We start from the raw sequence: 25,043 nt of genomic DNA, 5'->3' as shown, positions 1-25,043 counted from the left end.
CTGTTTACACTCTGAATTTGTGTGCATCTTTGAGATCTCATGTTCAGTGGCATAGAAGTAGCTCTTTAACTAAAGCCACATGAAGGACAGCTATCTACAGTTATATTTGAAAAGCATTTCCTTCTATTGTCCAAGTTGGTCCTAGATAATAATCCCTTGTGTACATGAATCCTCATTATCAGCTCCACCCACCTTCAGACAGCATACAGAATTCTTAGAGCTTACTGCAGAAATTGTGTGCTGCCTCTGTAAATTGTACTTCCCAATAGAAAAGAGATGAATTTCAGCGATAACTGCTAAATGCACAGATGAGGGGGTTATTTCTCTTCCCTTCTGTAAAACCCCACTCCCAAACTAGATGAAAACATTTAAACCAAGAGCTGTTACTTTTCTTTCCTCAGAAATCAGATTGGATCTAGTGACTAAAAGCCATCAGATGATATCAGGGCTCTTTAAATAGAGCCATCATCTGTAAATTTCAGTATGGTCCTGCTGTAAGTACTTTTATTTTTTCCCCAGCAATCTATGTATCTTTGTGGGCCTCACATGTTCTCCTTTCAGAATTTGAGACAGCTTGAAAAAATTAATGTTAGTGAGTAAGTTTAGGTGATACTTAAAATCCTGCTTGTGGGACAGCATTATTGGTACGGAAAACATACAGTACATAAAACATTAAGGAGCAACAGCATGTTTGTGCTTAAAGGATGTAAGGTATTAAAGGCATTAACACTAAGCATCCAATAAGTATCAATAGTAAAGCAGTTTAGCAAAGGTTTAGTCCTGGTGTCCTTTATTTTTCTGGGATGTGGGGGATTGGAGGAAAGTGGGAAGAAAGAGGGGAGATGTATGAGGAATCCCCTGGTAACATTATCAGGTGTGTTGTGTAGTTGAGTGACTTTTTGGCTATTAATTCTGGCTTTTCTCCTTGTGACCCCACAAACCTGGAGGAGGAAAATTCACATTAGAAAAAAATAATTCCAGTGAAAATAAACTATCTTAAATGTTTGATTTAATTTAGTTTAAAATAAAGAGTCTCATCACTTGCTTGCTTAACATGCACTCTTATTTTAGATCAGACAAATGAAAGATGAACCTTCCTATGTTTCTAGAGTTGGAGGAAGAGTGTAAAACTTCCAGGACTGCTAGAAAACACTTTATTAGCTATGCCATTACCATAGTGTGCATTAACCATAATTAATCATGCTTACCATAACCATAGTAAACTTACTTCACCTGTAACATTTTGGTACCTACCTGCAACATCTTGGCTGCCTTCCATTTCTAAATTCACCTCAGTCTCACAAGAAGGGACTTTTCAAATACATTGGTCCACAAGAATGTATTTTTGTATTGTCATGATGTTTCAGCCCTTAAGTTTCACTGGTGTAGGTTACTTCTTTCTACGTTTCCTTTATTTCTCAAGTCATAGTTTCCTTGGACAATATGCAGGCACAAAATCAGGCCAGTTACTCTACAGTATTCTGACTAAAACTGAGCTTTGGTTTAAAAATATTTAGGTCATGTGGTGATAGTAGTTAAAGAAAAAGACTGAGTCAGGAGGCATCTGATCCTTCATCTGAGCTGAGATAGTGATTCACTGTCCAACCATGACCAGATCAGTTGTCAACTCACTATCCTTAACCAAAGTGTGTGTGTGTGTGTGTGTGTGTGTGTGTATAAAAGCCAGATCTCCTTCCCAGTTATTGCATCTGAGCCTAGTTTCCCTAGATAAAGTAAGCTACCTCAAAAAATCCTTAAAGCTGAATTTGAGAAAAGGGTATTTTAAAACCTATTATCTCCATGCATTGGGCTAAATATAGTGATTCAGATTAACAGCAATGGGAAAACTTTATTTGTTGTTTGTAATACAGAGCAGAATCCCCATCACATTCATTCTCGATCCCCCCCCCCCCCCAAAGTTATGACCTTACTGGACATCTTTTAACTGTAAAAAAGCCTCTTCTGTATGGTCTGAATGTTTCTTTACTAAAATGTGTGCAGATTCTGTAGGGGGAGAGGAAGACTTGGAGGGCAGGGGAGATGGTCTTTTTATTTGTTTGTTTGAAGTGGGTGAAATCCACTAACTGGTGGATAATAGCTGGTTCCAGACTCTGATTAAAACATTTGTAAGATGCCAAAACTGGGAAAGTCTTCCAAAATAGCATGGGGACCTGGTGGGAGGCTTCTTTATAATCTATTTAGAGTCTGCGGGAATAATACATTATTAAGGCAGTTTGCTGTTTTCTGTGGATCAGAGAAGTTCATGTACTTTTTTTTTTTTTTTCATTGAGGTGAAGATATATTTACCACTGAAATAAACTGACATTGGAGGCCAGGGCATAGGTAGTTGTGAGCCAGATCTAATGCTGCTGCAGCCAGCGTGAATGCTGGACACAAACCCCAGGAAAGGCACCGCACTAACAAGTCCAGGGCAGTTCTCGCTAATGACTTGGATAATACCCTATGAATGCAAGGAACAATGCCCCATTCCCCTAAGTGAAAGACATTATGCTGTCTCAGTAAGATCACACACATCTATGCAATGGTGGTTTTCTGTAGTCTCACTGTATCCTCTCAAAACTCATATAGTCTCAGGCTTTAAGATATATGTTTTGTTGCAGAGTCCAGGAGGTGGAAAATACCTAAAATACTTGAGCTATTTTTCTGGGAAGCAATCAGGTTTTCATGTAGATTCATTACTCCCTACACTTCCAGCTTGAATACCATAGAAATCCACAGGCTTTCATCTTTAGAAGACCAAACTTTTCTCATCTCAGACAGGTGACTTTTTCTATAGGGCAGGATTTTTATTATTTTTTTTTTAATAAATGGGAAACCTGAGGTCCATTCCATGAAAGCAGTATGTGGAGGGTTGACACCTAAATACTAGCTTTCAGTATTTCAGTTTTGTTGAAGCAAAACTGAGGATGAAAGTGTTTTGAAAGGTTTAGGCTTTATACCAGTTTAAACTGCACAGGGATAACATATAGCCTAATGTGTGCATTTGCCCAATTGGTATTTAACTTGTATTGGTATACTTGTGACACCTAGCCCTTACCATTCAGCAGCTAGTTCTTGACACTAGCTCAGCATTCCTCAATCTTTTCCTTGTCAATACCCCGCATAACCCTCTGATATCTGTGAAACACCCCCAGCCCATCCCACTCAGGTTGAGGACCCCAGATGTTGCCTAATGCTTCCTAGGTCAGGACTGGCCTAAGGAAAGATGATCTCCCTTCGATAGTAAATCCAATTGTGCTGTTTCATCAAGAGTTTTAGTATGCTGAGAATCTCAGGGTACGTCTTCACTACCGGCCGTCTCGGCGGGTAGCAATCGATTTCTCGGGGATCGATATATCGCGTCTCATCTAGATGCGATATATCGATCCCCGAACGCGCTCCTGTCGACTCCGGAACTCCACCAACGCGAACGGCCGTAACGGAGTCGACATGGGGAGCCGCGGACGTCGATCCCGCGCCATGAGGACGGTAAGTAATTCGATCTAAGGTTCTTCGACTACAGCTACGCTATTCACGTAGCTGAAGTTGCGTATCTTAGATCGATCCCCCCCCCCTAGTGTAGACCAGCCCCCAGGTAGCACTTGATTGATCATGCTTCACTAAAGGAACATGATTCCATGATTTAGCTTTTATACGTTGCTGTATTAAATAGAGTTGCTTGGGTAAGAAGATCCAACTCAAATCAAGTTTCAAATCAAGAGGTAGCTGAAGTCTTCTAGCAAGATTCTATTTGTGGATTAAATTATTCTATGGACGTTAAAGATCAGGGAATAAAATGAAAAAAGGGGAATAATCTGTACTGATAAACTAATCATCTTTGTTTCCTTTTAAAGGAAGTTCTCTAACATAATAAGCAAACAATTTGTAAAGAGGCCATTTGAAATTGCAGATATGAAGTGAGTTTTATGTTTGGCTAGCTGGTGATGGTTTGCTGGCAAGGGAATGGAATAAGGCAGCTTTTGAGAGGTGTTTTGGTAATAGCAGACCTGCCAAATGTCATACATTGGTCATGGCACACAAGCATTTGGTCCCTAGCCCAAATACAATCCTGCAACTGCACTGGAATCTTGTGCATCCAGAGGGGTTGCAGGAGTTGAGCAGAGTGTCCCCTAAGCTTATTTCTCCCAGCTGCTTTGGGCCACTGTAGAGCTGCAGTTTGAAAGAGACAGGATGCCTCTTTTCTTCTCCCTGCACCACTGCTGGCTAACTAGGGGAGAGAGCTAATTGTGGAGTAAAATGAGATAGTGGTCAGCATCTGCAGCTGTAGGATTTCTCTCTACTGGTAGTTCAAAGGCGGGAAAGAGGGGAGGCGATCAAACCACTTTTACCCTAGGGCGATATTTAGCTCTGGCCCTTAGGCCTCCTAAGAAAAGCTCTCTGCCTCCACTTTCTCCAGGGAGAAGTGTCACTCAGGGAGATGCTCAGAACTTGATGGCTATGTAGTAGGGCATATAATGCTTTCTTCAGTTCAGTAAAATCTCTCTGCTTTTGAGAAATCAAGTGTGTATTGCAAACTTAGTGGGAATTTAACTAAGTGGGAGTGAGTGCATTTAATACTTGGGAGTGAAGGAGAGGTAAAAACTCAGTGGTCTGAGGCACAGGATGACAGCTGAAGAGGTGGGAAGGAGAATCCACTTTGCATTGTGGGCAGGGTCATACTGATGGCTTTGAGTGACTGCAAGTTATTTGAAGTTCTGGGTATCCTTGGAAACGCAAACTGTTATACGAATGGGAGCTTGTGTTTTGATGATGTCATGAGGTTACAGAGTCGTACAATGAGCCTCTTGTTTGCAGACCTGCGCCAGAAGGTTGAGCTGGATTTGAAACACGCCTGCATGTCTGCATGCCCTGTAGGATTCCAGTCTTAATTGTGTTATGTTTTTTGGGGTTCTACATGTTGGGCTGTGAAGCAATTTTTGATTAGTCCCTGGATTTTAGGGGCTCACAAAGATGTTAGTTTTTTTCCCTCTCCTGAGTCTCATTTTGTTTTTCATTACTGTTGCATGCCAACTTTACAAGACTTGAAACTCAACAGAAGACAGACAAGAGAAATGAGGATCAGTTACTCTTTTCTAGTTTAGCAATAGGCTGTGCAGCGTGTAAGAAGCTTATAGAGCTCAGCAGCATTCAAGCTAATTGACGAGCTTTAAACTGCCATTAAGAGCTTCCTCACCTTTGCTAAAAAGAGCTGAGCAGTGAACTGAGAAGCTTTCTCTGCAGTAATCGAAATCCTGCTGTCAGGCTGGTGATTGAGTTGTCTTTAACCAACTTTAACTCTCCTTAATTTTGCTCCTGCTTCTAACTGCTTAGGCCTGCCTGGCCTGTGGAGCTGACATGAGGGCCGCTGTCTAGCTAGGCAGAACAATGTGATACACTCAGCATCTGCCAGTTAAGCTAATGTTAAGCCCTTAAGATGGGCCGCCAACCTGTGGCTGGAGCTCTTCAGAAGTTAATATGCGGCTCCTTGTATAGGCACTGACTCCGGGGCTGGAGCTACAGGCACCAACTTTCCAATGTGCTGGGGGGTGCTGGCTGCTCAACCCCTAGCTCTGCCACAGGCCCTGCCCCCACTCCACCCCTTCCCACCACCTCCTCTGAGCCTGCCGTACCCTTTCTCCTCTTCCCCCGACGTCTCCTGATCGGGAGGTGCGGGGAGGGAGGGAGAGGCACTGATCGGCAGGGCTGCTGGTGGGTGAGAGGCACTGGGAGCGGCGGCGGGTGTGGGAGGAAGAGCTGATGGGGGGGCTGCTGATGTATTACTGTGACTCTTTGGCAATGTACATTGGTAAATTCTGGCTCCTTCTCAGACTCAGGGCTTGGCTACACTTGAGAGTTGCAGCGCTGGTGGAGGCTTTCCAGTGCTGCAATTAGTAACTGTCCACACCTGCAAGGCACATCCAGCGCTGCAACTCCCTGGCTGTAGCGCTGGCTGAACACCTGGTCTGCTTGGGGTGTAGCGAGTGCAGCGCTGGTGATCCAGCGCTGCTCGTCAGGTGTGGACACACACCAGCGCTGTTATTGGCCTCCAGGGTATTAGGAGATATCCCAGAATTCCTGTTCAGCCACTCTGCTCATCAGTTTGCACTCTACTGCTCTGGCCTCAGGTGACCCGCCCTTTAAATGCCCTGGGAATTTTAAAAATCCCCTTCCTGTGTGCTCAGCCAGGTGTGGAGTGCAATCAGTTAATTTTTCCAGGTGACCATGCCTCCACGCGGCAAACGAGCCCCGGCATGGAGCAATGGTGAGTTGCTGGACCTCATTAGTGTTTGGGGGGAGGAAGCTGTGCAGTCCCAGCTACGCTCCAGCCGTAGGAATTATGATACCTTTGGGCAGGTATCAAAGACCATGCTGGAAAGGGGCCATGACCGGGATGCGCTGCAGTGCAGGGTTAAAGTAAAGGAGCTGCGGAGTGCCTATTACATAGCCCACGAGGGAAACCGCCACTCCGGCGCTGCCCCCACGACCTGCCGTTTTTACAGGGAGATGGACGCGATACTTGGGGGTGACCCCACTGCTAATCCGACGACCACGATGGACACTTCTGAGCAGGGTGGGGGACAGGAGGAGGAGGAGGAGCGGGGGGTGGAGGAAACTGAGAGTGAAGCTACTGGGATGGGGGAAGACACCCCAGAGTCCCAGGAGGCATGCAGCCAGGAGCTCTTCTCAAGCCAGGAGGAAGGTAGCCAATCGCAGCAGCCAGCACTTGGTGAAGGACAAGCAGAGGAGCGGGTTACCGGTAAGCGGCTTTTATTTTCAGGGTGGAAATGTTTCGGGAGAGGAGGGGGGGTTAGGGCTGCATGCATGCATGCCTAGATGTGGAATAGCCCATTGATGTGGTCTATCACGTCTTGGTAATCGGCTGCAGTAATCTCCTCAAAAGTTTCAGCCAGAGCGTGGGCAATGTGCCTGCGCAGGTTTATAGGGAGAGCCACTGTGGTCTTTGTCCCAGTCAGGCTAACGCGTCCGCGCCACTGTGCCACGAGGGGTGGGGGGACCATTGCTGCACACAGGCAAGCCGCATAGGGGCCAGGGCGGAATCCACATTGCTGTAGAAGACCTTCCCGCTCTTCCCTGGTGACCCGCAGCAGCGAGATATCTTCCAGGAGTAACTCCTGTGGAAAATGTTGGGAGACTGTTCAGTGCAGATCCCCCCTGTAGCTGTTTGCTGTCCCCAACACACAGGAAACCCCTGCACAGCCCTGAAGCAATCAGTACCCCTTACTCACCATTTCGTGGCTCCTGTTGGGTTATTTGTGCTCTGTTTGGGTATGGGAAAAGTATGCTAAAGTGAAGATTGTAAACTCCTTCAGTGTGTGGGAATTACTGTCTGGATGAGATAATGAACAATGCTAACCCTGTTAACTGTTGCCATTTTTGCCTTTCCAAAAGCGACCTTGACTGCTGGACTGCCCGTCTCCACCACTGCACAGAGACTACAAAATCTCAGAAAGAAGCCGCGAAAAACCAAGGAAGACATGCTGAAAACAGTTATTGATCACTCTGCTACAGAGAGTAAAAACCTGCAGGACTGGAGAGAAAGGGAAAGCAGGATCCGCCAGAGAAACGCAGTGGCCAGGAGGAAAAGCACAAAGCAGCTACTAAGCATCCTGTCGCGCCAAGCGGACTCTATCCAGTCACTCGTAGCCATGCAGGCAGAGCACTACCGTGCTACTCCCCCGCCCCCTCCGTCCCAAAGCTTTTTCCCTTGTGCCCCAATGTCAGCTCAAAACCCCCTTCCCCAGCATCCAGGTTCTTACCACCACCAGCTGCCTCCAACACCTGTACGTTCACCAACCAGCCCTGAGAACTATGACTCTTACCCTCTGCACTCAACCCCCATCACCATGCAGTATATGCACCCTGAAGTGCAGCAATCATTGCACAGCACTGCAGACAGGACATATGCAAACTTGTGACTGTACAGTTCACCAACCCACCCCCCTGTCCTTTTAGGTTCCTGAAATGTTGTGTGTCTGTCTATGAAGTTTTTTTCTTTTCAATAAAAGAATTCTTGGCTTTGAAAACAGTCTTTATTATTGCAGATAGTGAAAGATACCTTAGCCCAGTAAAGAAACAGGCACTGCAAATCATTTTAGGGATAATAGAATCCTAACAGTGTAACCACTGCACTTCACTCCCATGCAAATCAGCAAACATTGCTGTTGGCTTTCAGCCTCAAATTCTTCCCTCAAGGCATCCCTAATCCTTGTAGCCCTGTGCTGGGCCTCTCTATTAGCCCTGCTCTCTGGCTGTGCAAATTCAGCCTCCAGGACTTGAACCTCGGTGGTCCATGCCTGACTGAATGTTTCACCCTTCCCTTCACAAATATTATGGAGGGTACAGCATGCGGATATAACCGCGGGGATGCTGCTTTCCCCCAAGTCTAGCTTCCCATACAGAGATCTCCAGCGAGCTTTTAAATGGCCAAAAGCACACTCCACAGAAGGGCCGGCTCCAGACCCCAGCGCGCCAAGCAGGCGCGTGGGGCAGCATTTTGCCGGCAGGGCGGCATTTGGCTCCGGCGGAGCTTCCGCAGTCATGCCTGCGGGAGGTCCACCGGAGCCCCGGGACGAGCGGACCTGCCGCAGGCATGACTGCGGCGGGTGCGCTGGTCCCGCGGCTCGGACGCAGCTTCCGCAGGCATGCCTGCGGGAGGTCCACCGGAGCCCCGGGACGAGCGGACCTGCCGCAGGCATGACTGCGGAGGGTCCCCTCTTCCCGCGGCTCGGACAGAGCTCCCGCAGGCATGCCTGCGGATGCTCCACCGGAGCCGCGAACCAGCGCACCCGCCGCAGACGCTTCTGCCCCGGCCGCGGGACCGGGGAAGGGCGGCGAGCGCGCCGCCCTGCTTGGGGCGGTGTAATTTCTAGAGCCGCCCCTGCTCCACAGTCATTCAGCACCGGCTCAGCCTGTAGTTGAACCAGTCCTTGCTCCTGTCAAGCTTCCCTGTATAGGGTTTCATGAGCCAAGGCAGTAATGGGTAAGCGGGGTCTCCAAGGATCACAATGGGCATTTCGACATCCCCTACTGTGATCTTCCTGTCTGGGAAAAAAGTCCCGGCCTGCATCTTCCTGAACAGGCCACTGTTCTGAAAGATGTGTGCATCATGCACCTTTCCAGGCCAGCCTGTGTAAATGTCAATGAAACGCCCACGGTGATCCACAAGCGCCTGGAGAACCATAGAGAAATACCCCTTCCGATTAACATACTCGGATGCTAGGTGGGGGGGTGCCAGAATAGGAATATGCGTCCCATCTATCGCCCCTCCACAGTTAGGGAAACCCATTTGTGCAAAGCCATCCACAATGTCCTGCACGTTCCCCAGAGTCACGGTTCTTCTTAGCAGGATGCGATTAATGGCCCTGCAAACTTGCATCAACACGATTCCAACGGTCGACTTTCCCACTCCAAACTGGTTCCCGACCGACCGGTAGCTGTCTGGAGTTGCCAGCTTCCAGATTGCAATAGCCACCCGCTTTTCCACCGTCAGGGCAGCTCGCAATCTTGTGTCCTTGCGCCGCAGGGTGGGGGCGAGCTCAGCACACAGTCCCATGAAAGTGGCTTTTCTCATGCGAAAGTTCTGCAGCCACTGCTCGTCATCCCAGACTTCCATGACAATGTGATCCCACCACTCAGTGCTTGTTTCCCGAGCCCAAAAGCGGCGTTCCACGGTGCTGAGCATTTCCGTGAATGCCACAAGCAATGTAGTGTCACACGCGGCAGGCGACTCGATATCATTGTTGGACTCCTCACTGTCCCTTTGGAGCTGAAGGAAGAGCTCAACTGCCAAACATGTTGTGCTGGCGACAGTCATCAGCACAGTCCTCAGCAGCTCGGGCTCCATTTCCCACAGAAATCGCGATTCACAGACAGAGTAAAACACAGCAAGAGACTCACAATGGCGCCAAACGTGGCCGGAAAAACTGTGACTGCTGGGATGTGAAGCGATGCACCACGGGGCGTTGGGACAGGAAGCGGAATGACCCGCACCCTTCCGTCCCCTTCCCAAAACCCACGGCGCCAAAATGGGACGAGGCGCTCTGTGGGATAGCTGCCCACAATGCACCTCTCAATACAGCGCTGCAAATGCTGCAAGTGTGGCCACACTGCAGCGCTGTTAGCTGTCAGTGTGGCCACACACCAGCGCTGTCCCTACCCAGCTGCACGACCAGCGCTGTAACTCCCAGCGCTGCAACTTTCAAGTGTAGCCAAGCCCTCAGGTTGGGCACCCCTGCCTTAAGCAGGGCCGCCCAGAGGGGGGGGCAAGAGGGGCAATTTGCCCCGGGCCCCACAGGGGCCCCCACCAGAGTTTTTCGGGGCCCCTGGAGCAGGGTCCCTCACTCGCTCCGGGGGGCCCGGAAAACTCTTGCGGGGCCGGGTGCAGGAGCTTCTTCACTCCCGGTCTTCGCCGGTGGGGGGGGGTCCTTCCGCCCCGGAGCGGAACGACCCCCCGCTGGCGAATTACCGCCAAAGGCGGAGCGGGATCCGCCGCCGAGTTCAGCTCGGTCTTCGGCGGTAATTCGGCGGCGGGGGGCCCTTCCGTTCCGGGACCCGCCGCCGAAGACCGGGCTGCGCTTCGGCGGCGGGTCCCGCTCTGGCGGTAATTCGGCGGCGGGGGGGCCCCCGCCGTGGGTCTTCGGGCACTTCGGTGGCGGGTCCCGGAACGGAAGGGCCCCCCACCGCCGAAGACCCCGGGCCCCCGGAATCCTCTGGGCGGCCCTGGCCTTAAGACTTGGGTCTCCTTTTGTTAGAACAACTCCAGGGCTTTCCTTCAGAAGAAAATACCTCAGTGAGGCTACTCCTGTGTATGTGTTAGCAATGTAAACAGCGCCTTGCAGCTTAATGCAGTTTGTTCTAAAGCAGTTGAGTACTGTTAGGCAAAAACTTGTGATACTAAATATTAGAGGCTGGTTAATACACTAGTTTACCCCACTGGAAGATCTAGAATATTAACATGGCTTAGGTCATAAGTAAGAGTGTGGTGCTTTTGGCCTAGTTTCTAGTGGACAGTTGACAAGGTTGCAAAAACAGCTGCCCAAGTGTCAGTCTCTTCTCAGGGGAGACTAATGACATAATTGGGAATAGCACAAATGTTGCAAATCAGCATTGAGGTAAATTGGCAGAGCCATCTGGGAGCTCAGCTGAATAGGTATACTTACCACCCTGACTTTAACAGGGCTGTTAATCATCTATCCTTTTCCTTGAAAGGGTTTTTCCAGTGCTTGTGAAACAGTTCTGCTTTTCCTATTTAAAGAAATAACTTGGAGAGTAGCTTCAGCAACATCAGGAAGGAGCTGCCTGCTGCCTTTGCTGATCTCATTGCTGAGACGGAGCAGGCATGTACTTAATTATTTACAGGTTTCTTTTTGTTTTCCATCTTTAATTGCGAAGGAGATCCTGGTGGGACTGGAGCACCTTGATATACATGAAAGTGACTGCTACCTACGTCAACCCATCACCTCACTGGATCATCTTAAATTTTGAATGTAGAAAATATCTACCAGAAAACTTTAGGAATTTTCACAAACGTTGATCTTGTTTCCTAAAACTCCCGAGGGAGTTCCCTACTTTTCCTGTGCTGAGACCAGACTGCTTCCGTGTTGAGAGAGATGGAGAAGACATAGCAGATTTCCTTGTAAGCATTCAGGCTTTCCAACTGTTGTAAAAAGACTGGTGCAGATTGAATCACATCAGGACATCTCATGGGAGATGTGGACAAACCCTCTTTAAATGGAAAATGAGGCAAACACCTGTAAGTGATTGGTCACCAGGCACAAATGATGAAGCACATCATATCTGAATGTCCCCTTTGTCCTGGGCCTGAAGGACATTCACCAGCTCACTGCTGTGGCAAATCTAGGTATAAATTTATAGTCATTGCTACCTACCCAAGCCATATGAAAGACGACTTGTTGGTAGCCACTGTGACTCTCCTAAAATTGGCCATTCCTAGTACAGATACAAAGATTCCTCATTTCTAATAGAGGACAGAAGAGCTTTAAACCACAGTTTGGAGATTAAGATCAAGTAGGAGATGCATTACCTAGAAAACTGAAGCAGATGCTGCAGCCTCTGTATTGGTATCCCAGAATCCTCAGAAGAAATAAGTAAGGTAGCCTTTTACAAACTACCTTCTGAATGTAGCTTTCCCACTACAAGCTCCTACCCAAATACTGAGAGTGAGTGATCTTATTAGGCTGCTGGCTCTTAAACCTAGGTCAGGTGAAAAATACAAGCGATAACCTGCAAATTTAAAAAATGTTGTAAAGACAAATTCATGTAAGTATACAGGAAAATTAAAAGGAATGTTTGGTCATCAAATATTTGTCTGGATCTCAGTGTGGAATTGATGACTGAATGGAAATACTGAGTGGAAACAAGTATAGATCTTCCCTGAGCAGTTATGGTGTTCAGCTGGCCATATGGCCCCATCCTCCACAGTGAGAAAAGTGTGTGTGTGTGTGTGAGAGAGACACACACACACACACACACACACACACAGGGTACGTCTACACTACGGGACTATTCCGAATTTGCATAAACCGGTTTTGTAAAACAGATTTTATAAAATCGAGTGCGCGCGGCCACACTAAACACATTAAATCGGTGGTGTGCGTCCATGGTCCGAGGCTAGCGTCGATTTCTGGAGCGTTGCACTGTGGGTAGCTATCCCCGTAGCTATCCCATAGCCTCCCCCGCCCCTTGGCATTTCCGGGTTGAGATCCCAGTGCCTGATGGGGCAAAAATCATTGTCGCGGGTGGTTCTGGGTACAGCCTCATCCCTCCCTCCCTGAGCAGCAGACAACCGTTTCGCGCCTTTTTTGCTTGGTGAACTGTGCAGACGCCATAGCACAGCAAGCATGGACCCTGCTCAGCTCAATACCGCAATCGTGAATGTTTTAAACACCTCGCGCACTCCCGTGCAGTCCATGCTGGGGCTCTTTTACGATTCTCAGGAGACTGCATTGTTAACTGTGCTGATGAGCTGTGCGTGGTCACCTGTGCTGATGAGATCTCCACGCTGGGGAAGCAGGAAATGAATTTCAAAACTTCGCGGGGCTTTTCCTGTCTACCTGGCCAGTGCATCCGAGTTCAGAATGCTGTCCAGAGCGGTCACTGGTGCACTGTGGGATACCGCCCGGAGGCCAATACCATCGATCAGCGGCCACACTAACCCTAATCCGATATGGTAATACCGATACTAGCGTTACTCCTCTCGTTAGGGAGGAGTACAGAAACCGGTTTAAAGAGCCGTTAAAATCGATATAAGGTGCCTCCTAGTGTGGACGGTTGTGGCGTTAAATCGGTTTTACGCTCCTAAAACCGATTTAAACGCCTAGTGTAGACCAGGAACTAGAGACAGGGAAGCTCTGGCTCCTGACCGGTCATGTCTGTGATGTTTTGGGGTCCACCCACACCAGTAAGGGGTTCTGTCACTACCTGCCTGGTATATTTTTGGGGCCCTTTGTACCGTGCAGCTGTGTTTCAGTTCCCTGATACCAGCAGCCTGCCCACCAGCACATGGTTTCACCTCTCTGCAGGGTGACACCAACAGCCCTTCCAAGTTCTGGGTCTCCCCAAATACATTCTCCCTGACTTCTGAATTACGAGACAGTCTGCCTGATCCCCTCTGGTTCATCACCCCGAAGGGTGAAGCCAGCCATCCCCCGGTTATCAGTTCACTTTGGCATACACACTTCACACAGTTTGCACACCAGAGACTTGCTTGGAATAAAAATAAACAAAATTTATTTAATAGAAAAATTTCAGATTCAAAGATGAAATATTAAGTGAAGCAAACATATGCACGTTGCCCAGAAAATAAACATATCTGCAACTGCAGACTTTACACTTTTATGTTAGATAAATTCCCCTTTCTAGTAAATTACATATTACCATAAAACAGATTCCCAACGTACCCCTTAGCTCTAGGAGGGATCCAGCATTCCCAAATAGCCTTCAGTTTGTCCCCCAGGTTCTGGGTGGTGATCAGTTCAAACCCCTTCCATTTTAAAAAGGGTTTGCAGTTTTCTTCAGCCACTAGAGATATTCAAAGTGGGGAAAACTCCCGCCTTTCTTAGTTTCCAAAGACTGGGATTTGCTTTTCAGTTACAAGCATGTTCCCATTTCCTTTGATGTTTCCTCATAGTTTTTTCCTGGGCTTGCACAATGGCTAGGTGCTTAAAGTCCATTTCATCTGCCCTCCCTGCCTTATTGCTCCACTGCGCAGTTGTGAGGTGATGCTGAAGTTGCACCACAATCACAATTTTCTGTGTGTGTTTGTGTTATATATATAAAATACACAGACACACATTCATAACCATAACCTGTACATGTATCTCAGAATGACTGTTAAGTTCAGTGCATTACAAGCTGTCATAAAATATCTTTATTTACAGTAAAATAACATTATGCAATCGATTGTTTTAATCCTCCCAAAAAATAAGCACTTAAACCTTCTGTTTGGGATGTCTGGACCCTGTCACAGTGATTCACATGGATTCCTCTTTGTCTGATACAATCCTAAAGTGGGGGGGGGGGGGAGAAATCAATATTTTAGACCATGCGTCGTTCCTTTTTGGACATGAATCTGTCCCTGGTCATCTGAAGTCCAAGAAAATGCAAGTGATCAGCTAATAGGTTACCGTTGCAGGATTGCCCAATGCGAGAGGCGATTAAGGAAGCCGTAGAGGATTAGCGTTGGATTCCAGCCCCAATGGGACCAGGGCGCGGTCAAGCCATTAAGTGTAGGCAGTGGCGTAGCCAGGTTCTAAGTGTAGGGGGAGCAAACCTAAAAAAGACGCCCCGCCCATGGCTCCTCCTCTGGCCGCGTCCCCCTTGGCTCCTCCTCTGGCCACGTCCCCCGCCCCAACTCCGCCCCCTTCTTCCCCCATTGGATCCTGCCTCCTCACTGCCCCATTGGATCCCAATTCAGGCCTGGGGAGGAGACGCCCCTGTGCAGCAGCCTGGGCACACGGGCCATGGCTGCTGGGGCTGGGAGCGCTGCAGTGCAGCGCGGAGGCTGCTGCAGCCTGCAGGACAGCGTGGTGGGTCTGGGGGCAGCGCGGCCCGGGGGCGTGGGCTGCCCGCCAGACACACGTGGCGGAGAGGGGCTGTGGGGGCAAGACTTGTCCCAGGCGGGGCGGCCGGCGGACAGGGGCGAGGAGCCGGTTGGGGTCCCCCAAACCCATAAACTTCCCCTCAGCACATTTTCCAAAAGCGGCGCCAGCCGGGCCGGCGCTGGGGACAGCACGGCCGGAGGAGCCATGGGGGAGGGGGGGCGGCAGGCGCGGCTGGAGGAGCGAGGGGACTGGCTCCTCAGCCATCGCGCCCCACGCTCAGCGCAGCCCCAACATCGCTGCAGCCACCATTAGCCCTCCCCGCGGAGCCTCCCGCCCCGGGCACATGTGGCTGCGCTCCAGCGGCCGGGGAGCTGTGTGCGATCCTGCGGCGTGGCCAGGGCTTGCTAATGGTGGCTGCAGCGATGTTGGATGATGATGTTCCCCTGCACCCCACTATCTACGCTACTGACTGTAAGTGGTACCCGCTTCTTAATAGTTGATGGCATTAAAATACAACATTTTCATAGAATCATAGACTTTAAGGTCAGAAGGGACCATTATGATCATCAGCTTTGTTCAGTGGAAAATGGATTTTCCAGGTAGTCTTGGTTGCAAGCAGTTGGGGTAAGAAGGCCTGACAGATCACAAATGCTGATGGTCTGACAAAGCTGTCATCTTTTCAATCTCTCACCCTCAGTGTCACATTTCTATACAAGTATCTAGGCATCCATCTGCACCAGCAGCTGCCAGAAGAAAATGACTAGATTCAATTCAAATGGAGTTGTGTGCATGTTCATTTTTGTTGGATGCAGGTACTAAAAATAACAGAAGGAATTAGTGCTGGACACTCATCTCTGTAATAATATCCTATGTAAACGGAGTGCCTTTCATCCGAAAGGATCCCCACATGCTTTATGCATTTAAAATAATACATAATCCACATGGATCTTTTCACCTACTATTCAAATTCAGCTGCCTCTTGATTGAAGCATGGACACACCATTTCTCATCCTAAACTGCTGTGTGAATGTTATATCTGCAAGTGGAATCCTTGATAGGGTCAAATTGTGATGTAACGAAAACACCAGGGTTAGCAGTTCTACTTTGGTGCGGTTTATCGATCATGTCTTTAATTACCACAAATGGTCAGGGCTAGGTTTTACTTCTCCTCAGACTGCATCTGCAGCCCTATAGTAACCCCAGTGCCATGCTGGGACATTTATTTAAGTATCTGTACTGACTTGGAGAAGTTTGCCATCTATTGATTCCCCAAAACCACTTAATGGAGCACCCTAACTTTTCCTTGGAATACTTCCTTCTTACCTCAGCCTTGCTTATCTTGAGAAATGTGACATCTTTTTTTAATCAGAATTTGGGAATTTGAGAAATGATAAATGCAAGGTAGAGCCATGTGAACACATGATAGTATATTCTTCGCTGTGCTTTTCCTGATGTCCTGTCAGAGCCTGTGCGCCTTAAGACTTCTCTCCTATACCCCAGAGCTTGTTCACTCATCTTTTAACTATGCCACACCTGTCTGGACACCTGTGATTGTTTTCCTGCTTAAAGCACTCAGATCTAGTTGTCTCTCAATTTTTCAACCCTGTACTCCTCCAGTATAGTAGATCCCTGCAACTCTTCATCTAAAAGTTGTGTGGCTTCATGAGATGGTTAAATACAGTGTAACTACCTGTTTTCTAGGTATTGCTGTTTGTGTGTCACATTAGTGGCTTCTTTTAAAGCAGTGCTATCTTAGTAGAAGCTTAAGCTGCTTATGTGGGGCAAGGGAATGAAATGCAATGACATACAAACATGTTTTCCCTCCTCTTCCTTCATTTCTTTACTTTTATATCATTAGCTTAATCACTTTCCAAGTTTTGGGTTCAGTCCTATAAAGGTTCCTGTGCATCAGAGCCTAGTCCTTGTGGAACTTCACTGCACTACCCAGGCTTGAAGTATCAGTTTCAGGTCAAAGGCAGGGTGAAGGTTCAGGTTGATGCTTATTTTAACTGAACTGCTTTGCCTGTACATATTTGTAAGAGTAGGGGGCGCTGACAGGCTCTCAGATGACAGCATTTACCCAAAGCCCTCTGAGACGTCTGTCGCCATGGTAAGTATATCAAATATCATGAAAACACTGACACCATTTTAATGAACCTGTTGTCAAAAGGTGTGTTAGTGCTCCCACTAGTTATATATAAAAAATAACCTCCCTGTGGGCTCACTTTGCTGTTACTTTAGTTATGAAGGAATTGCCAACCAGCTGTGTCAGAAACATTAGGGGGTGAAAACCTGGCCCCATTGAAATTAGTGAGAGTTTTGGCGTTGACTTCGACTTCAGTGAGGCCAGGATTTTAACCTAAGAGCGTATTGTAAGAATGAGCTTTCTTTGACAACTCAGAGAAGGGCTGCTTTTTGCTGCTGAAATATTGGTATTTTTTAATAACAAAAAAATCAAACCTCTCCCCAACAGGTTGAGAACGATTTAGTAATTTTAAAAAATGTTTGCTGTTAATTTGATCAGCATTGAAACAGAAATTCTCAAATATCTCAGGGCTTTGTAAACATTTCTAAATTATGCTTTAGGTCCCACTCCAGTTTAAGCTGCTCTCTCACCCTTTAATCTTGGATGTGTACGAACCTAGAACCAAAGTATGGGGGTTTTGTTTTGTTTGTTTGTTTAAATTCAGAACTAGGGAAGCAAAGATTTTTTTTTAAAATGGGTATAATCAAGAATAATGTGACTTTCAAAGCAAATAAACTCCAGTGTCTGAAGTAATGTCCTGATTTTCCCTTTGGTAATCAGAGAGAGAGAGATGACCTTGGGTCAGGATATGTGCATACTTTTGTCTATTTTGGGCTGACTTAATGCGCATTAAAATTGCACATGGTTTTAATACAAAATTCTTCAATCTGAGAATTTTTTATGTTAGCACAGTCATCCCCTTTTAAATACTAAAAATATCTCCACCTATTTTCATAACACTACATATTTTTGCTGGCATTGTAAAGGGAGAGAAGATGCTCTTGTTACTGCAACAAAAGGGCACATTGAGACCAAATGACATTGGGGCATGTGTTAATATCTGGAAATCATTCTCTAGTTATATAATACTGAGGACTGGCTTTGGGAAATTTGCTAGACTTCTCCTGTTTTGAATGCTGTTTGAGTAATATTTTTAAAATGCTGCATGCTCATAATGGAACGATGCAGAAGTGCACCCACTTATACTACAGGTACCCATCCCAAAAAACTACGAAAGCACCCTTCAGCTCTCTCAAAGCGTCACACCTCTTTCTGGAGGGACCAACTTGGACACTGGCTCTTTCTCTCCCTTCCTCTGCTCTCTACACTAAATCATACCCCTTTGTTTGCTCTGTCATGGTAAATCCATTGTTCACATTCATAGATGCTTTCTAGTTTGAGAATGATAATGTACGAGTTGCCATCCGGCTGAATAGAAGGACGCTTTGTGGATATTTATAGACATGCTGAATGGAATTTCTAAAGCCATGGAAAAAAGAACAATGCAGTTGTAGATCTTCTGGTAGGTCAGGTGATGTGACAGGCTTGCAGTGATGCTCTCCTCAGTTTAGCAGCGGAGTATGTACAGAAAAAGGAGTTCTGTTTTTTTAACCTTGTTACTCAACTGATATTAGCATTTGAAGGGTCATAGGGCATGATCTTTGATCCTGTGAGTAGGCCAACTGATCTATTTTTTTGAATGCCTGATTGTAAGAATGCAGAATGGAATGGATTGCATCAGACTACAGGAGGAAAATCTCTTATCAGTGCTCGGCTTAACACGTTGATACTCTGCATAACGTCTGCAGGATTTAGAATAGGGGTCAGTTTTCCAGATGCGCCTTTCTATTCCATATTTCATATTTACTTCAGGTCCAAACGCTTAGCAAAGCTACACAACTGCATCCTTGAATAAATTACCTTCAGGAGAGACTTTGGCCTTCCATATGTTATGCTTTCTTATGTGAGCTGACTCCTTCACAAAATGGCCCCACACTGAGAAATGAATCAGCCCCAGCTTTGACTCTCTCCCCAGGAGAAGGTGTGCAACATTATAGTTAGTGAGAAATCCCAATTTTGTTATCTAATTTTCCACAATTCTTCAAACACCAGGTGGCAATTTACTCCTATGGTTGCTAACTTGAGAGGTTGATTTTTATGTACTGAAATCCTTTTGGTCCCCATTATTCAGTACTACTCAACCTCTTGAAGTTCAAATGTAAGATAAAGGTGTAAATGAGGAATACAAGAAAACAGAGCCTCAGAGTTTATGAACCACTGTGCATCTTTATGACACTGCTAGTGCACTGTCATAGATTTGCATGGTCTTTGAAAACACTTAAGTCCCAAATAGTCTGTAGTCTAAACTAGTAAAATACCTCACAGACAAGCTTTTGCCCAAGCTCTGGAGAGATCAGCCACCTTGGAAGACCCACTAAAAATGAGTAAGTTGGATAGGGATATTGCTTGCCACAGAAACAGAGGCCATTCTGGGTACAGTACACAAATTAGTACCAAGAAATATCATTTTATCATGGTGCATTCTCTGTGTAATTTGCATTTAGTTTCCCATGGGTCTGCAAGACAGGCTTTCTGCTGGTTCCTAGAATGTGGACATCCAAACTGTGGCATCCAAAGTTGCAAAAAATGTACTTTCAGTCACTCTCCACTGTCTTACTGCAGGTACTGTTGTACAGTCAGAATTAAGAGATGACAGAGCTGTGTGCTGACATGCATTGCTCTTCACTGATGTACATTCCCTGTTGGCTACTGGCAGCTCCTTATACCAAGATGGCATATTACGTTGCCAGCAGTTGGTGTGGAAAGTTGTTCTGACGTAGCTAACCCACTTGACAGCATAACTGTGGCTGGCCCACTCTGCCTGATGCTCAGTTAAGTACTGTAGTTGTTAGTGCTGTGGAAGATGTTATTCTAGTCTATAAATCGTATCGGCTGAGCATAGAAATATTGGATGCTATACTGGTGAAGCCTACATTTAGTGGAAATTATAATGCAAAAGATTTTGCATTTTGCAACTCACATTTAGCTTCTATACCAAAAATAATAAGTCTGAGTAACATGGTTTTGGTTTTTTAGTGATTGTCTAAGTTAAAAACAAGTAAGGGGTTTTTGTGTGTACACTTGATACAACCACATCAAGTAAAATCCTTTGTTTCACAAACCTTAATTTGTCAATGGCAAAATATATATATATATCTCCATCCATCTGGAGGTGTAATGTTCTATTTTTTTTAGACTGAGCTGTGTATGTGCTCCTCAATATTAGGATAGTCTACGGTGGTCAGACCATGTTTCCCGATGATAGAGAGTGTCTCATTTAACTGAGTCTCTTAAACAGGATTTTGAAGAATGTTGAAATACACAGAAATTAATTGTGCTTCAGAATTGCTCTAAACTATTGTAAATCAAGCCTATGTTGCAAGAGTCAGGTAGCGTAGCACATAGACATGAATTTATTGGCAGATTCAATGCCAATCATTTCATGAAATATTCCCTAAAGAAAATGTACATGTTTTCTGAATGGTCAGAAAAATCCTACTGTAATGGTCTTTATCTGTGCCCTGAAAACTTGGCTCAGGGAAGAGTCAATGTTTTCAAGCTGGCAGATTGAGAACATGTAAAGCTATAAGATTATATTTACTTATTTGAAAAATTTATACAAATATTAACTCTTCTCACATGCATATAATGTTTTTACTAGTATATAGAAATTCAGAGTGTGTACAGCTTCTGATATGGACTGCATCTTTGAGGGCTAAATATTTAATTCTAACACTACAGTCTTGGCTTATACTCTACTTTCCTCCTGAGATTGATTGAATGCTGCAGTGTCTGAGGATTTGCTGGCCTCTAGCGGGGAAGATACAAAAGTCTAACAACTGTAACATATTTTAGCTCTGAACAAGTCAGTTTTAATTGTGAGTTGTTAGTGAAAGGAGAGGAGCATTAGGAATCATTCAGATCTCAGGAGAGGTAAAGCAGTGTAAAACTTGAATGTACACTAGCAACAAAATTTAATGTTACAAAAAAGCCAACATGTCTGACACTTGGAACTGGGTAAAGAGGTTCTTTGCATGTATGTTTCCTACATTTTGATAAATTGGGGTACCCAGGGCTGTATATTCTTCCTCAGATAGATGTGCTCGTTGAGACTTGAACAGAAGTCTTGACCTTTACTACCACGATTTCAACTGAGGGGTTCCCACAAATCTTTTAACAGTGTACCTTAATCCTTACCTATTTCCTCTACAATACCAAGCCAGCAATAGCTCTGTCCAGTCACGTCACTCCTGATGTGCAGCACCTCCTGCTGTTCCGGACTTGGCTGCTCCTGAGTGGAGACTGCCATGCATGGTGTGTGTTTTGTGACATAGATGCACACATTCAAGACAATAGGTGTGATATCTTGCCCAGTCTTGGAGAAAGCTTGTTGGTGATAAGATGCACAATGCATCGGTAGTTAGTGCATATAATTTTAATGGGAAACAAAACAAGTTTTAAAAATAAATGTGCTCAGCCCACTAGGCCACCTTGCCTCTCAACACTGGGAACCAGGCAGGTGTGAATTCTACTCTTAATTCTGCTACTGAGTCACTGTATGACTTTGGGCAAACTTGGGCAGACTTTTATGTCTGTCTTTACCATCTTTATAATGTAGAGTGACATCCCCCACACCTCATTTTGGAAGGGAAGCGTCTCAGTATTAGAGAAGGAACTGCTGGCAGGACATGCTCAGTGAAGAGCACTCTGCTTTGGAGTCTACATCCGCCATAGTCTGAAATAGCCTGCATTTATTAACTTTCAAGGCAAGGTTTAAGGCCTGTGTGTTTACTCAGCTTTTAAGGAGGGAGAGGTGATAAGGGCTGATGTTTGAGGGTCAAGGGGATTGAGTATGGAAGCTGCTGGTTTTACTTTTGTTCCAGTTTTTTTAGTTCTTAGCACAGTCACTTAGAGGTGCTTCAGGTGCTTTTGATTTGTTACAGATCTATTATAAATAAAAATAAACCTGTTAATATTTGTACTATGACCTATACAAAGTTCCACTCAGCTGACTTGTAGAAGAAGAGTGGACTGTTTAATATACTGAAACATGCACTCTTTTTAAATACACTTTGCAGTTTTACACTGTTTCTATCTACAGAGACTCAAAAGCACAAGAAGATGGCTAATTAAGCTCTCTAATCCATTTTATTCTTTCGCAGATGTGAAAGGGCCACCTACCCACAGACTGTCCTGCGGCCAGTCTCCCTGCACTGAAACTACAACATGGGAGAGAAAATATTGCATCCTGACGGACAGTCAGCTGGTGCTGCTCAACAGGGAGAAGGAGGTGAGACACACTGCCGATGCTGAAGGGATTTCTCCTTTTGAATGTATTTGTCAAAAAGCCAGAGAGCATTTCTCTTCCCCTCTAATTAAGGGAGTCATGGCTGCAGTTGAGAGTATCGCTTAGAGGAAGCTAAAATAGTATTAGTGGTGGTAGGAGATAGGGTATTGTCTCTATCAGTGTACACCTGACCCCAATATAACGCAGTCCTCGGAAGCCAAAAATCCCTACCGCATTATAGGTGAAACCCCATTATATCAGGGTAGCGGCGGCAGGGCTCCAGTGGTGATTTAAAGGGCCCGGGGCTCCCCGCAGCAGCCGGAGCCCTGGGCCCTTTAAATCGCTGGCCAAGCCTTGCTGCCGCAGCTCCAGGATAGCAGCAGCAGGGCTCCAGCGGTGATTTAAAGGGCCCGGGGCTCCCTGCAGCAGCCAAAGCCCCGGGCCCTTTAAAGCGCCACCAGACCCCTGGGGTTACCGCGCTATATGCAAACCCATGTTATATCAGGTCGCGTTATATCGGAATAGAAGTATACTGAGAAGAGAAGATGCTGTCTGCAAACTTCATATTATGTTGTCATTTTTGCTATAGTCAGCTGAGAGGAGAGGGAAGCTGAGATAGGGTTTGCCCCTTTCTCTTGGTAAACTGGGCAAATGATCGGTGTCACTGGCAAAGGATGCTCAAAGCTATTACAGCCTTCTTCGCTGTAGCTGTAAATTCATTATTTGTGTCGGTGGGATACATGTTATGGTGATTTGGTATAAAGGCTATCTCCGCATGATTCAGGGATAGCTGCATACTTCACTCGCATTGTTCCAGCCACAGGCTGATAGAACCTTTACCCTACACCACACTATCATGTAGTCTGTATGTCAAACATTAGAGGAAACCCTATTACAAATGTGCTAGTTTTAAAGATTTTGTTCAGACTGCTTTTGTACCCTTCTGCCTGTAAAGCTAGTCTCCTCTGCTTACCATGAAACCAACCTTACAGTTCTCAGAAGGAGCTGTAGGAACCTCTTAAAAAGTGGCATAAAATGATTTTAAGGCCCAGGATTCCATAGACCCAGCAGTGAGATAGGAATTTCCATGTTCCTCTGCTTTAAAGCTTGCATATCTGTCAATGCACAGTCTAAAGATATCAGGCCTGAAAACCTATCATTGATGCAGCACTGGATATTGTCCATCTTGCGCTTTGATCAGTGTAAATTGTTCCAGGGTCTAGAATATTGGAAGTAGTCTCTTGGGAGATGTTGCCAGTAAGGTGATCAAAGATACATGGAAAAACTGTAGATGCATGTGAAAAAATTCATTTACCACACAGTTCTGCAATTTGTCACATGGATGTGAATGGTATGTGGATTTATAAGAACACTTTAAGTCACTAAAGAAAATCATGGGCATGGAGGAACTAGTACTATCCATGTACTAATCCCAGTTACACTCTGCATAAGAGAAACATACTTCATAAAATGTAAATTGGAACACACTAGGTTAAATCACAAATAACTATCTGAAGGCTGTTTTTGAACACTAATCACATAATAATTGGGTGTTTATTTCAGTTACAAAGGTCAGTTAGGAAGGTTTTGCAAGGATATGAGTAAGATGAATCTCTTGTCTAGAAATAAAATCATGTGGGAGGGTTATATTAGTGCATAGTATCACTAGTGTATTAAGTTAATGAGTGATATTTAAATGCTTTCCTGTTCTGCCGGTTGTGTTAGAAATTGAAGATTCTGTATGTGGGCATACAAAACAGGGGTATTAAATATACCAGTTATAAACAAGGGAATCCAGCAGGAAAGTTAACCTTCACAGTGTGGTCTTGGAGGAGCCTGCCAGGAGTATTGCCTTGAAAAATTACTCATCGCTTCATCCAAATTGAGCCAAGTAGACACTGCCTGTGGTACAGGTGTGACTCCATACACTGAGCAGCTGACTTGTTTTCGAAGCTACAGTCTGCAGACTCAAATTTGCTGTTTTGATTTTTTTTAAAGTAATTGTAACTACTCGAAATGGAGAAAGAAGAGAGAGTCCTACTGGAACCTTCAGTTGCACATAATAAAAATAGAAGGCCTCTGAATCTGTACACATGAGGGTGTGTTTCTCTGCACTTATAAAAGCACAAGTAGTTTTACAAGAAATTCTCTTGTGCAATCTTAAGAAACAAAGAGCTGATAAAACAGACTAATACAAAACAGCATAAGCACAAAGTGGTTTTATACCTTGAATGCTTTTTGCAGTAGGTTAATCTCGGTTGTGTTTATAGAGGACGGAAAGAAAAAATCCACTTGGAGAATTTTAATTGGCAGGTTATTGCTGCCAGAATAAAAGGTCTAGAGATGGGAGTGAACTAAGATGAAAAAGGAGAAGTCAGGAGACAAGCTTGGGTGGATCATGTGGGATGTAGGAGGAGATTAAAGAAAACACTGTAAGTGGGACCAGAACTGTGTAGAGCCCTGAAAGTATAGGTGAGTAGCTTGAACTTGATACAGAAAGAAAGTGGAGGCTGGTGAAGGGAATGACGAAGTGGGAAAACATGTTCAGAGTAGCATCTGAGGAAGATGATCTGGGAGGCATCTTTTT

The 25,043-nt window shown here is 45.7% G+C and overlaps 1 protein-coding gene across 4 annotated transcripts in view; it reads left to right on the top strand.

Annotated features, from left to right (window-relative positions):
• The window catches only part of RASAL2 (RAS protein activator like 2), a 279,206-nt gene that overhangs the window by 110,870 nt on the left and 143,293 nt on the right, over positions 1-25,043 (top strand). For all 4 annotated transcript variants that reach the window (XM_045026721.1, XM_045026720.1, XM_045026719.1 and 1 more), the window contains one exon: positions 22,332-22,459. In XM_045026721.1, coding sequence (XP_044882656.1) covers positions 22,332-22,459 — 128 coding nt within the window. The remainder of the gene's footprint in view (positions 1-22,331; positions 22,460-25,043) is intronic.

Source organism: Mauremys mutica, chromosome 8 (genome assembly GCF_020497125.1).
Source record: "Mauremys mutica isolate MM-2020 ecotype Southern chromosome 8, ASM2049712v1, whole genome shotgun sequence".
Taxonomy (NCBI): Eukaryota; Metazoa; Chordata; order Testudines; family Geoemydidae; genus Mauremys; species Mauremys mutica.
Note: the sequence above shows the minus strand (reverse complement) of the source record. Positions and strands in the feature narration are given on the sequence as shown.